The sequence below is a fragment of the Conger conger genome, chromosome 3, assembly GCF_963514075.1.
Source record: "Conger conger chromosome 3, fConCon1.1, whole genome shotgun sequence".
NCBI classification, from domain to species: domain Eukaryota; kingdom Metazoa; phylum Chordata; class Actinopteri; order Anguilliformes; family Congridae; genus Conger; species Conger conger.
This window is the reverse complement of record NC_083762.1, coordinates 52,419,468-52,431,513: the sequence shown is the minus strand read 5'-3', so window position 1 is coordinate 52,431,513 and position 12,046 is coordinate 52,419,468. Positions and strand designations below refer to the sequence as shown.

At 40.5% G+C, this 12,046-nt stretch overlaps 1 protein-coding gene across 2 annotated transcripts in view; it reads right to left on the bottom strand.

Annotated features, from left to right (window-relative positions):
- Positions 1-12,046, bottom strand: part of cdkl5 (cyclin dependent kinase like 5) — a 144,350-nt gene that overhangs the window by 38,277 nt on the left and 94,027 nt on the right. For both annotated transcript variants that reach the window (XM_061234360.1, XM_061234361.1), the window contains exons 5-8: positions 9,638-9,774; positions 7,746-7,866; positions 4,469-4,528; positions 1,149-1,239 (exon numbers count right to left, since the gene is read on the bottom strand). In XM_061234360.1, the coding sequence (XP_061090344.1) occupies positions 1,149-1,239; positions 4,469-4,528; positions 7,746-7,866; positions 9,638-9,774 (409 nt within the window). The remainder of the gene's footprint in view (positions 1-1,148; positions 1,240-4,468; positions 4,529-7,745; positions 7,867-9,637; positions 9,775-12,046) is intronic.

The window sequence follows — 12,046 nt, the reverse complement described above, 5'->3', positions numbered from 1 at the left end:
CAGTTACTAACCTAATCATGTCCAAAAGGGATAAAGATAACTCATTAGCTAACTCTGGCACATTTACATTGATGTGGAAACTGAAAATGTTGATTAATGCGCACTGTCCCTGGAAAATAAATAAATATAGGGACCTGACCTCTACAGGTGGAACAGCCTGGCAACTATCACAAGGCAATACTAACATATACAGTATAGGATCAGTTTAACCTTAGTCCTGGACTAAACGGAGTACTGTATGAATATGGACAAGGCTTAACCTGCGTCTGTGAAACTGGCCTGTAATCTTAGTACAGCATCAGTTTTATATAGTGAGAACTTGTGGACTGAGGAAGCAGAGAGAGAAGGATAAATAGGTAGAGATAGAGAAAGAAAAAACAAGAAATGGGGGAGTGGAAGATACATATTTGAGCTTAAAGGCTATGTGTGATGGAGGAAGAGCATAACTGTGTAGGAGGAATTCAAATATCAAGAGAAATTCCAGTTTTTTTTTCCCCACAGTCAATTGCAAGCAGTTGAAAAAGGTGACTGTTAAACATTTCTCAGCCAAACCGAATTCTAAGCAGGAAGAATATTGTAGCATGGCATGGTATCACAGCTGGTGCGGAACTCAAAAAAGCAAACCTCGACAGATCCATCATAACTGTGGATCATAAATGGACTGTTAGGAAATCTGACAATTCAGTAAAAACGAGACACACACAAATGCATGCATGCACACACTCACACATAACACATATATACACATGCACACATGTATGGCCCACACTCAATATGTATGCACATACTGTACAGTATGCACACAAGACACAAATGCATGCAAAACCATGTCTGCACATGCACAGACACAGTCACACAGATGGAAGTATGCAAGTAGGCACATGGACACCCAGACACATGTGCATGCACATGCACACAGTACAGAAAAGCATACGTATGCAAGCATGCACAAAAACACACAAACACACGCATGCACTCATACAAACTTGTGATACAGACATTCGCATTATTTTATTTTCTGCTGTGCCGAAAATGTACCGGAACCATGAAGTGACATATGACATATACAGAACAGAAACTGAGGCCAGTACATACTTGTGCGTATGCACACACACACACACACACACACACACGTAGATAGGACCCACCCTAGCAGAAGCTCTGGGGAGCGGTACCAGCGTGTGGCCACATATTCAGTGTAGTTGGCATTACTCCCCTCTGACAGGTTGCGGGCAAAGCCTGAGGGAGGAACCAGAAGAAGAGGCCAGAGGGTAAAGGTCATCCCCAAAGTTCATAAGGGCATCAAGCTCAACCATCTGGCCAAAACCGGGCTTCTTTTTTTAAGCTAATTTCCTGGTCCTGTGGATAGCGCTGAGAGACGGCGCTCATGAGCGCCACTGTGCTCCAGTAGAGGTCGTTCAATGTTTTCAATGTAAAGTCAACGGTACAAATGTAATAATAATAATAATAATAATAATACATTTTATTTGAAGTGGCGCCTTTCTAGACACTCAAGGTCACCTTACATTGTGCAAAATACAAAATAAACATGGTAAAAAATGATACAAAACATCCAATTTAAAATCATCAACAAAAAAGAAAACATGATACAATATATCCAATTCAAAATAATTTACAATGAACATACAATTCATATCAAACAAACAGACAGCAGACAGAGATAAACACAAGAACATGTAAAGGGAAGGAAACAGTCAGGGGTATGCAAGAGTAAACAGATGAGTTTTGAGAAGTTTTTTGAAAGATGACAGTGACTCTGTATGGCGGATGTGTATGGGTAGAGTTCCAGAGCCTGGGTGCTGTAGAGCTGAATGCTCGGGCACCCATAGTAGAGAGTCGGGTGGTGGGGATAGACAGGAGGCCAGCTGAGGAGGAGCGGAGAGTGCGAGTTGGGGTGTAGTGGTGAAGAAGGTCAGAGAGATAGGGGGGTGCAAGGGTGTTCAAGGCCTTGTATGTGAGTAGGAGGATCTTGAAATCAATGCGCTGTTGAACTGGTAACCAGTGTAGCTGAGTGAGGATGGGTGTGAGGTGGTCATGAGATTTTGTGCGGGTGAGGATTCAGGCAGCAGAATTTTGTATAATTTGAAGTTTGTTGGTGAGTTTGGTGGGGAGTTCTGAGAGGATGCTGTTGCAGTAATCCAGCCGGGAGGTGACAAAGGCATGGATTAGAGTTTCAGCACTGGTGTGGGAGAGTGAGGGGCGAAGTCGGGAGATATTGCATAGGTGAAACAAGGCAGTCCTTGAGATGCTTTTTTATGTGGGGACCAAAGGATAAAGTATTGTCCAGGATGATGCCAAGGCTTTTGACTTGTGTTGACAGGGGGACAGGGAAACTATCAATGGTTTTCAGGAAGCTGGGTGTTTTGGACAATGTGGATTTTGAACCAATGAGCATGATTTCAGTTTTATTGCCGTTGAGTTGAAGGAGGTTTGTAGTCATCCAAATGTGGTCAAAATATGTTTTTCACAGTCAATAGTTTTTTCCTTCATCTACTGGCTCCCAAGTGCCGATTTTCTGTAAGTTATTCTGTTATTAGGACAATGGAGCAATACTTTGTGGACAAATCAGGGACAGATTATGTGACTTTCTCTCATAATCTTAGCGGAGGTGCCAAATCGGCTTCCCGACTGCGCAATCTCTGGCTCCAAATTGTACAACGTGGCGGCGCCTGTAAACTTGACTTCCCAGGCTTCAAAATGCTTTTCATGGATAGTCAATAGGTGACTTAACAGTTCAATACTTTTCTAGTCTATGAGCCCAACACACCAGGACCAGTAACTTAAATGCATGAGCTTGATTATTAACCAAATTCTTTCCTTCAACAAATAACAATACATTAACTGGTAAATGGTATTTATATTTAATAATATTTTATAGTGCATTATAAACCTATAAAAGGGACAAAGGGGAATTATTTCCAAAGTGTATTTAATACAACAGAACAGAAAGGAAAGGCCATGGTTTTGGAAATAATATGATATAGAAATATGTTTTAAAAGGTACGCAAAATATAAATATAGTCAATTAAATTGAAATGGACTTCATACAGGAATCTAGCATTGTCATTGATATTTCCCCACAATTATACATATTCACCACCAGGTGTAGCAAGTAGAAAAATGGACAGAACATGTTTTTACAGACTCTTCATGTTAAATAATAGAATAATCTAAAATGTCCACCCGCTTTATAGTATTACTGTGATATTCCCTGCTGATAAATACCCAATAATGCACAGTATGATAATTAATAACAGAAGTATTTCAGATTGATGTATTTTAACTGGATACAGTAATGCGAAGTGTTGAAGCAGGCACCAGAACAAATAATCTTTTAAGTGATGTGGTTAAAGACAAACAATTATGCAGAAATGGCATCGCTGAACTTTGAGTAGGTCAAACTGCAGTCAGAAAATTTAGACTAGTTGACGTTGTTGCACTTGGTGCGAATTACAGGGGGCAGGGGGTGGGCATTTGAGACTTAAACCCCTTGAAGTTCAGAGGGTCTAAATTTTTTACACAACCTAGGTTTTCTAAAAGTAAAAATGAGTTTCCCGAACCCTGTTAGAAGTGAAACTGCACTACAATTTTGAACACACCTACAGTAGGTCATCAGCCATGATGTAGCTGCCCAAGGATTTGAATTACAGGGGAACCACTAGGAGCTCAGACCCCCACCAAAAGAGACCTGACCTCTCCTGAAGAAGACCAGAGCTCCCAGTGGTCTGCAATCACAATATCCACACCTCATCACCAACTCAAACTCAACTGGAACCCTGCTTACACTGATATAAAAATAGACAGGATGTCAACAAGGACATCAACCAATGAAAACGGCTATTCTGGTATACGTAAATGCAGGATAATATGTCTTTCTAAACTTCACTTGACTAATGAAGACGCTGGAGTGTCAGTTCTGCACCATTTCAGGGCTCATTTTGCATCCAAATTCTCTAGACTTTTTCCTTGTGATAAAAATAGACATGTTTGTGGATTGGAAAGCCAAAACAAAGTTGTGATGTAGCTCTCCAGCTGAAAACAGGGGTGCCCAATAGTATGGCATATATGTTCTGCCAACTTGGGGGTGCGAGACAGTGCTGCTCTTTCTGCGCTGCGTCTCGCCTGGTGAAATCCAAAGGTCAAAAAAACTAAAACAAATAACCAAAAAAAAAAGAAGAAAAAAAAAAAAGACCTAAACCTTACGAGCACCAAGCTGCTTAATTTCCAAATCAGTTATGACAGCCTGAAAGATTTTTGGAATGAATGGATCTACGGGGGTGCGATTATGCTGACGTAATGACAGCTTCTCCACGCTCGCTGCGTTTTTAGTAAGCTATCGGCGTGAAGCAAGCTCAAGCATCAAGGGCGTTCGTTCCTGCTGCTATCGCTGCACGGCACTATCAGGCAGGGGAGTGGCAGTTGGGAACGACGTGGTCGCTCTACTTACCAAAGTCGCAGAGCTTGAGAATGTCCTCGGAGCTGATAAGGAGATTTTCAGGCTTGATATCTGAGTTGAGACAGGGGAGGAAGGACACATTCACATGTTACACACTGTTGGTGCCTCAAAAGATTAGTGAGAAGTCAGGGCAAAGATGGCCATTACCGTAATGGCATTAGCAATGACCTGATTATGTTGTTTTTCAGGTGAGATTTTGAACCAGGGTCCTTCATTAATTGCTTTACAAATTGTGATTAATAGGCTGTGCTAATGAATTTAAAATGAGTCAATAAATCTCAGCTTTTGAAAAAAGACATGGAGAAAGCAGGATGATAGGATCTCCAAACATCTTTAACTTAAGAAACATGTTTTCAGCCCAGTTTAGAATTTAGGACTCAGAGGTTTGGAGAAATGGCCAATATGACTCTCATACGAGAATCTCACACGTGCATTTTTAATAAGACAATACATTTTCATATAAATTGCAGAATTTCCCTTTGGCAGAATCCAAACCTAGGCCTCCGGTTCTTTTCTCTTGTAACCTTATAATGAGCACAACAGAAAGATGAACCGTATCAAACGGACTGCATTTTCCCTCAAATATTTTCACATTTTTCTTGCAGTGCATCACAGGCCATCTGGAGTTGTTGTGCTGTGATCCCAGCCAGTTGGCAAAAAACACTGAGAAATAATTCAGCACGTGTTCAAAGGAGGGAGGACTGCAATCATTCTTTCAGGGTAGTCGAAGACAGTGAGGGCCATAATGTGTAGCTACACCATTAGATTATCAGTGTTTTCTCCATATTAGAATCCTAGCTTGCAGCTACACCCTAACAGTGCCAGTGTGTTCCTGCATTACAATGCCAGCCTGCAGCTACACCCTTACAATGACAGTGTGTTCCTGCATTACGATGCTAGCCTTCAGCTACACCCTTACAATGACAGTGTGTTCCTGCATTACGATGCTAACCTGCAGATACACCCTTACAGTGACAGTGTGTTCCTGCATTACGATGCCAGCCTGCAGCTACACCCTTACAATGACAGTGTGTTCCTGCATTACGATGCTAGCCTGCAGCTACACCCTTACAATGACAGTGTGTTCCTGCATTACGATGCTAGCCTGCAGCTACACCCTTACAATGACAGTGTGTTCCTGCATTACGATGCCAGCCTGCAGATACACCATTAGAGAGAGTATCAATATGTTTTCAACCTTTGGTTCCAAGCCTGCAGCTACACCATTAAAGATTTTTAGGCTAGTCTCTGATATAGCACTGACAGACCTCTGAACACTTTGCTGAATGACTATCTTGCACCTAATGTCAGCAGAAAACCCATGAACATAAATGGTGCTAGCTACTTATTAATAAACCTTGAAAACTTGCTTAACTAAGGGTACTCATAGACAGGTATAAGTAAACGTTGCAGCAAGCCATGTAGCCTGATGTTAATAGTAGCATGCTGCATGTATGCAGGTGTGTACACAAAACCGCTACAAAACAAATAATTTCTTGCATTGTCAGAACGCACTCATATGGCCTGATGTTAATACCATGTTCAGGTTTGTGAGGTCAAAATAGCTTAAATTTTAAATCTTAAATTACCAGCAAATGTTTAATGTTTGTTTTTGAAACACAGCTTTTCAAAATTCCAGTTGTGAATGCTTGAACGAGCAAACACAAAGCTTTCAGTTTTTATTAAGTTTCAGCTTTTACTTTTTAATCATTTGATGGTGTTGAAATTCAATCCCTGTATGTCGCCCAAAATGTAAATCACACTGATGTAATGACAGCTTCCTCTACTTTACATTCATAATGTAAAGTTAAGGAAGATAAACATTTTGGCGATGGCTTGCAGATTCCTTATTTAAATGATCAAAATGATCCCTTGTTTCAACACACTCATTCCATGAAGTGAGTGGACTCTCCTCACTTCATGGGCTGTAAATCAATACAACATAGATGGGGTTACTTCCACGACTTCTCTAAATTCACAGAATTCACAGAAACCTTGATTTCAGTGCTCTGATTTATTTATTTTTCCTCCATAATTAATGCCTCCTCTGCGTTTAGAGGAGTTGGGAGATAATAGGAATGCAGTGCTAGTGGAATTTCAGCGCCAGCATTTTTATCCACCCGTGGGTGTGTGCTTAACCTGAGCAAATTAACTTTTTACAGTGTGTGCAAGGAGGCAACTCCCAATATCCAAGATAAGCAGGTATGCAAGGTGGGCCTGAATACCTACTTACATGTAGAAAACGTGCAACTTGGTCAAAAATTCTTAAGTAGCTCTGTAAGGCTTCAATAAGAGTCCTAGCCTGCAGCCTTAAGAGAGTCACAGTGCTTCCTGCTGAGGTCGCTAACATTAAGTTACAATTCTGTGTACTGCATTTATCCTATCCTCCAAATACAGCTTTGGAGTATCAGTGTGTTCTGCATGTCAGGATCCTATCCTACAAATACAGCTTTGGACTATCAGTGTGTTCTGCATGTCAGGATCCTATCCTACAAATACAGCTTTGGAGTATCAGTGTGTTCTGCATGTCAGGATCCTATCCTACAATTGTAGCTTTGGAGTATCAGTGTGTTCTTCATGTCAGGATCCTATCCTACAAATACAGCTTTGGACTATCAGTGTGTTCTGCATGTCAGGATCCTATCCTACAAATACAGCTTTGGAGTATCAGTGTGTCGTGTGTGTGTCCTACGCTACAAATACAGCTTCCATGGTGGGAATGTCGTATAGTACCTGATGTTTCCTCATGAGTTTGTATGCGTTAACTAGACCTACTTGAAACTAAATGGACAAAATGCACTCCTTTCCCATCAATGAGGAATTCCTGCAGTGTCAGCTGTACCTCTGTAAATCCTAATTAGTCAAAGTTAATTAATGCCAGAAAAAAGTTCTGTTTCAGCGATACAGCCTTTCCACCTAATGGCATCCTGTTTATCATTCACAAAAGATGGTTAAGTAAGTCTGGAGTAAAAGGGTGAAATATGTCAACCTGTTTTCTACCACCAGGAAATGTAACCTATGAGCCTCTTGGATACTAATGTGCTCAGAGAGTCATTTTAAAATGCACTGGTAACATATTCACATATTCAGTTTATTTGCGGGCTTTGAACAAAGTCGTATGAATGACATAAAAGATTAAGGTGGCGATGCCCAGCCCAAATACCGTATATTTGAGGATCGTTTGAGGCCAGTGAGAGATTTCTAAGCGGCAGGGAGACTCAAGCTCCTGAACTGGTCCACTCTCTGATGTGGTTTGGCAGTTCCTTACCCCTGTGGACGATGTCATTCTTATGGCACCAGTGGATTGCTTTGATTAACTGATAGATGTAATTTCGCACTTTGTCTGGTGGAGCTCCATTGGGCAGTTCCTCCAGCAGTTCCAGCATATTCTGAAAGAGCAAACAACATTAAAGAAATATCAGTCTAGTGTATGGAGTAACCATCGGGAAATATCAATCTAGAGTGTGCAGACAAAGAACAGTTAGGAAATATCAATATAGGGCAGCGATGTTGAGCTCCAGTTCTGGAAGCATGTCATATTTGCACATTTTCTGCATTTCCTTCACCCATTAGGCGTTGGAAACGAGGTCAGTAACTCCTTAGCCAATCAGTTAATAATTTTGTTGCATAAATACTAAAACACACCAAAACCCAGCAGACACCCATGTAGAGTTGGACATAAGGATTGTTGGTGGCCCAGCTGTAGTGAACAGTAAAACTAACCAATAGTTATTGAAACGACTGGTTGGTATTACCGTCTCCCAAGTCTCCAAAACCAGATTTCTCTGGCAAAATATATGGCCACAACAGAACTGCAATGACTATGATCCATTGCGCCTACAGATACACAAGTACATTTTAAAAAGTTTGGGAATGAACCCACATGACACAAACGATATTGGAGACGGAACAAGAGAGATATACATTGACACATATTCCATAACAACACTTCTAACAAACTGGTCATATTAGCCTCGGAATGGGTCTAAGTTGCTAGTTAACGTGCTAACATTTCTTGTGAGGAACACTGAAAACAGTAGGTTCGTACCAAAGAGAAAATCAATATGATTATAAAGTCCACAAAGCGGTAATTGATATACAGTATATATTTTAAGACCAATTTCATAATAATTATGCAAATGATTTGAGTGTTTAACATTGCAATAAAAAATATTCTAAAATGTCATGGTACAGTACATTCATATTTCTATTTAAAAAAAAATTGAAATAGATTATTTCCCAAAACTGAACTGAAATCAAACCAAACTCAAAAAATACTAGCACTAATAATCTAACAATCTTTTTTATCTAAACTCAACCTCTCGACTCAACCCACTTGTGGATAGACTCCCCGTATTTGCCATGAGACCCCTCTAACTTCCAGAATGCTCCACTGCCACCCCGTTCCCAGCTCGGATTCATGACTTTAGTGCTGACCGACAGGGCATTGAATGGATCTGCTCCCTCCTACATCCAGCCGATGGTCAACCCTACACCTCAGCTCGAAATTGCACTGAAATTCAACACTTTCGTTATCTTAGCCAGTCTTAGCCACCCTAGACTTTATTATATATGTTTATTTTTTTGTATGTTAGTATAAAAGAACACATTTGAGATTTCCGAATATTCATTTTCCAAAATATTTAATTTTACAGAGACATTTTTATATTTAATTTTAAAAAGTAACGAATTACTGTAAGCAATTGACTACTTTTTACATAAAAACTTGATCAAGGCTGTCTGAGATCAGAAGCAAGGATCCTACCAAAGTCTGCAGAAGAACTGTGGCAAGTTCTCCAACATTATAGAACTGCAGGACAGTGTTGGCTATCATAGAGAAGTGATGCAGTTTTAACGCTGAAGGGTAGTCATAAAAAAATATTGATTGGATTCAGTTTTGAACTACTCTGCCAAATTATTAAAATGTAATGTAAAATGTATCGTATGTTTGTTTAGGACCTTTCATTGAATTATTTTTGAAAGAATCTTATCTGTACAGAATGTTATACAGGTGACTTCTGCACAGTACTGTATGTCACTTCAAACAGAGAAGCAGAAATCAGCAAGGACGGTGACAGGAAACCAACCAAACTGGATGACCATGGAGAAGGAGAAAAAGAGGGAGGGGCATTACGCAGGGGATTCGTGCCAGGGACTGACCTTCTCCACATATTCAAAAACCAAGTAAAGTTTGCCTCTTCTGCGGAAGGCCTCCTTAAGCTCCACAATGTTCTCCTGCTTTAACGTGCGAAGCATCTTCAGCTCCCGAAGCGTCGTCTCCTTGACCTCCTCATTCTCTGCGGGGAGGAGAAACCAGCACGAAAAAGGTCCTGAGCCAGCCCACAGAGCCACGACATAAATTTCAGTATACTGAAGTATACATTCACCGAGCACTTTATTAGGAATTAGGTACACCTACTTATTTATGCGATTATCTAATCAGCCAATCGTCTGGCGGCAGTTCAATACATAAAAATATGCAGATACGGGTCAGTAGCTTCAGTTAATGTTCACATCAACCATCAGAATGGGGAAAAATTTGATCAAGTCACTTTGACCGTGGAATGATTGTAGGTGGCAGACAGGGTGGCTTGAGTATCTCAGAAACTGCTGATCTCCTGGCATTTTCACACACTCTAGAGTTTGCAGAGAATGGTGCGAAAACAAAGAATATCTAGTGAGCAGCAGTTCTGTGAGGAGAAATGGCTAGTTAATGACAGAGGTCAGCGGAGAAGGTCAAAGCTTGCAGGAAGGTGACAGTAATACAAATAACCACACATTACAACAGTGGTATGCAGAACAGCATCTCTGAACACACAACATGTCAAACCTCTAAGTGGACTTGCCACAGCAACAGAAGACTTAATAAGTTGAATAATTACCTAATAAAGTGTTCACTGAGTGTACATTGAAATGATATTGCTTTATGGTAAATGATTGGCATTTATACAACGCCTTTATCCAAAGCGCTGTACAATTTATGCTTCTCATTCACCCATTCATACACACACTCACACACCAACGGCGATTGGCTGCCATGCAAGGCAACAACCAGCTCGTCAGGAGCATTTAGGGGTTAGGCGTCTTGCTCAAGGACACTTCGACACAGCCCGGGTGGGGGATCGAACCAGCAACCCTCCGACTGCCAGACGACTGCTCTTACTGCCTGAGCCATGTCAGCCCTTATACTTAATTTCCTTATATTACAGCATATATTATTTCAGTAAGGGCTGGGTCAGGATCTCACAAGATCTTACAGAAATTATTATGCCATATAAGTATATTCCAGAAATACAGCAGTATATTGTATATGTGCGTCTGTGTGTATCCTGAATAAGGATATATATCAGTATATCAGAAAACAGCCATTATTTATATACTCGCCTATGTATTGTGAAGTGCTACAATATCTTAATACATATTACAATGCAATATATTTCCAGCACATTTGATTTCCGTGGCACAGCACTGGCCTAGCAAAACAAACAAGCACTGTCATTGTCCTCAGTTCCTCTCCCAGTGCTACTAACTGCACCATCCCAAACACTGTGTCCCTTCATTGTTCGAAACGGCAAAGTAAATTACACCAGATTAAACTGATCTGAAGGAGCCATTATATATATATATATATATATATATATATATATATATATATATATATACATACATACATACATACATACATACAGTGGTGTGAAAAAGTTTGCCCCCTTCCTGATTTCTTATTTTTTTGCATGTTTGTCACACTTAAATGTTTCAGATCATCAAACAAATTTAAATATTAGTCAAAGACAACACAAGTAAACACACAATGCAGTTTTTAAATGAAGGTTTTTATTATTAAGGGAGAAAAAAAATCCAAACCTACATGGCCCTGTGTGAAAAAGTGATTTCCCCCCCTGTTAAAACATAACTTAACTGTGGTTTATCAAACCTGAGTTCAATTTCTCTAGCCACACCCAGGCCTGATTACTGCCACACCTGTTCTCAATCAAGAAATCACTTAAATAGGACCTGCCTGACAAAGTGAAGTCGACCAAATGATCCTCAAAAGCTAGACATCATGCCGAGATCTAAAGAAATTCAGGAACAAATGAGAAAGAAAGTAATTGAGATCTATCAGTCTGGAAAAGGTTATAAAGCCATTTCTAAAGCTTTGGGACTCCAGCGAACCACAGTGAGAGCCATTATCCACAAATGGCGAAAACATGGAACAGTGGTGAACCTTCCCAGGAGTGGCCGGCCGACCAAAATTACCCCAAGAGCGCAGCGACGACTCATCCAAGAGGTCACAAAAGACCCCAACAACAACATCCAAAGAACTGCAGGCCTCACTTGCCTCAGTTAAGGTCAGTGTTCATGACTCCACCATAAGAAAGAGACTGGGCAAAAATGGCCTGCATGGCAGAGTTCCAAGACGAAAACCACTGCTGAGCAAAAAGAACATTAAGGCTCGTCTAAATTTTGCCAGAAAACATCTTGATGTTCCCCAAGACTTTTGGGTAAATAAGCTAAGGGTGGTCCAACCAGTTATTAGGTTTAGGGGGCAATCACTTTTTCACACAGGGC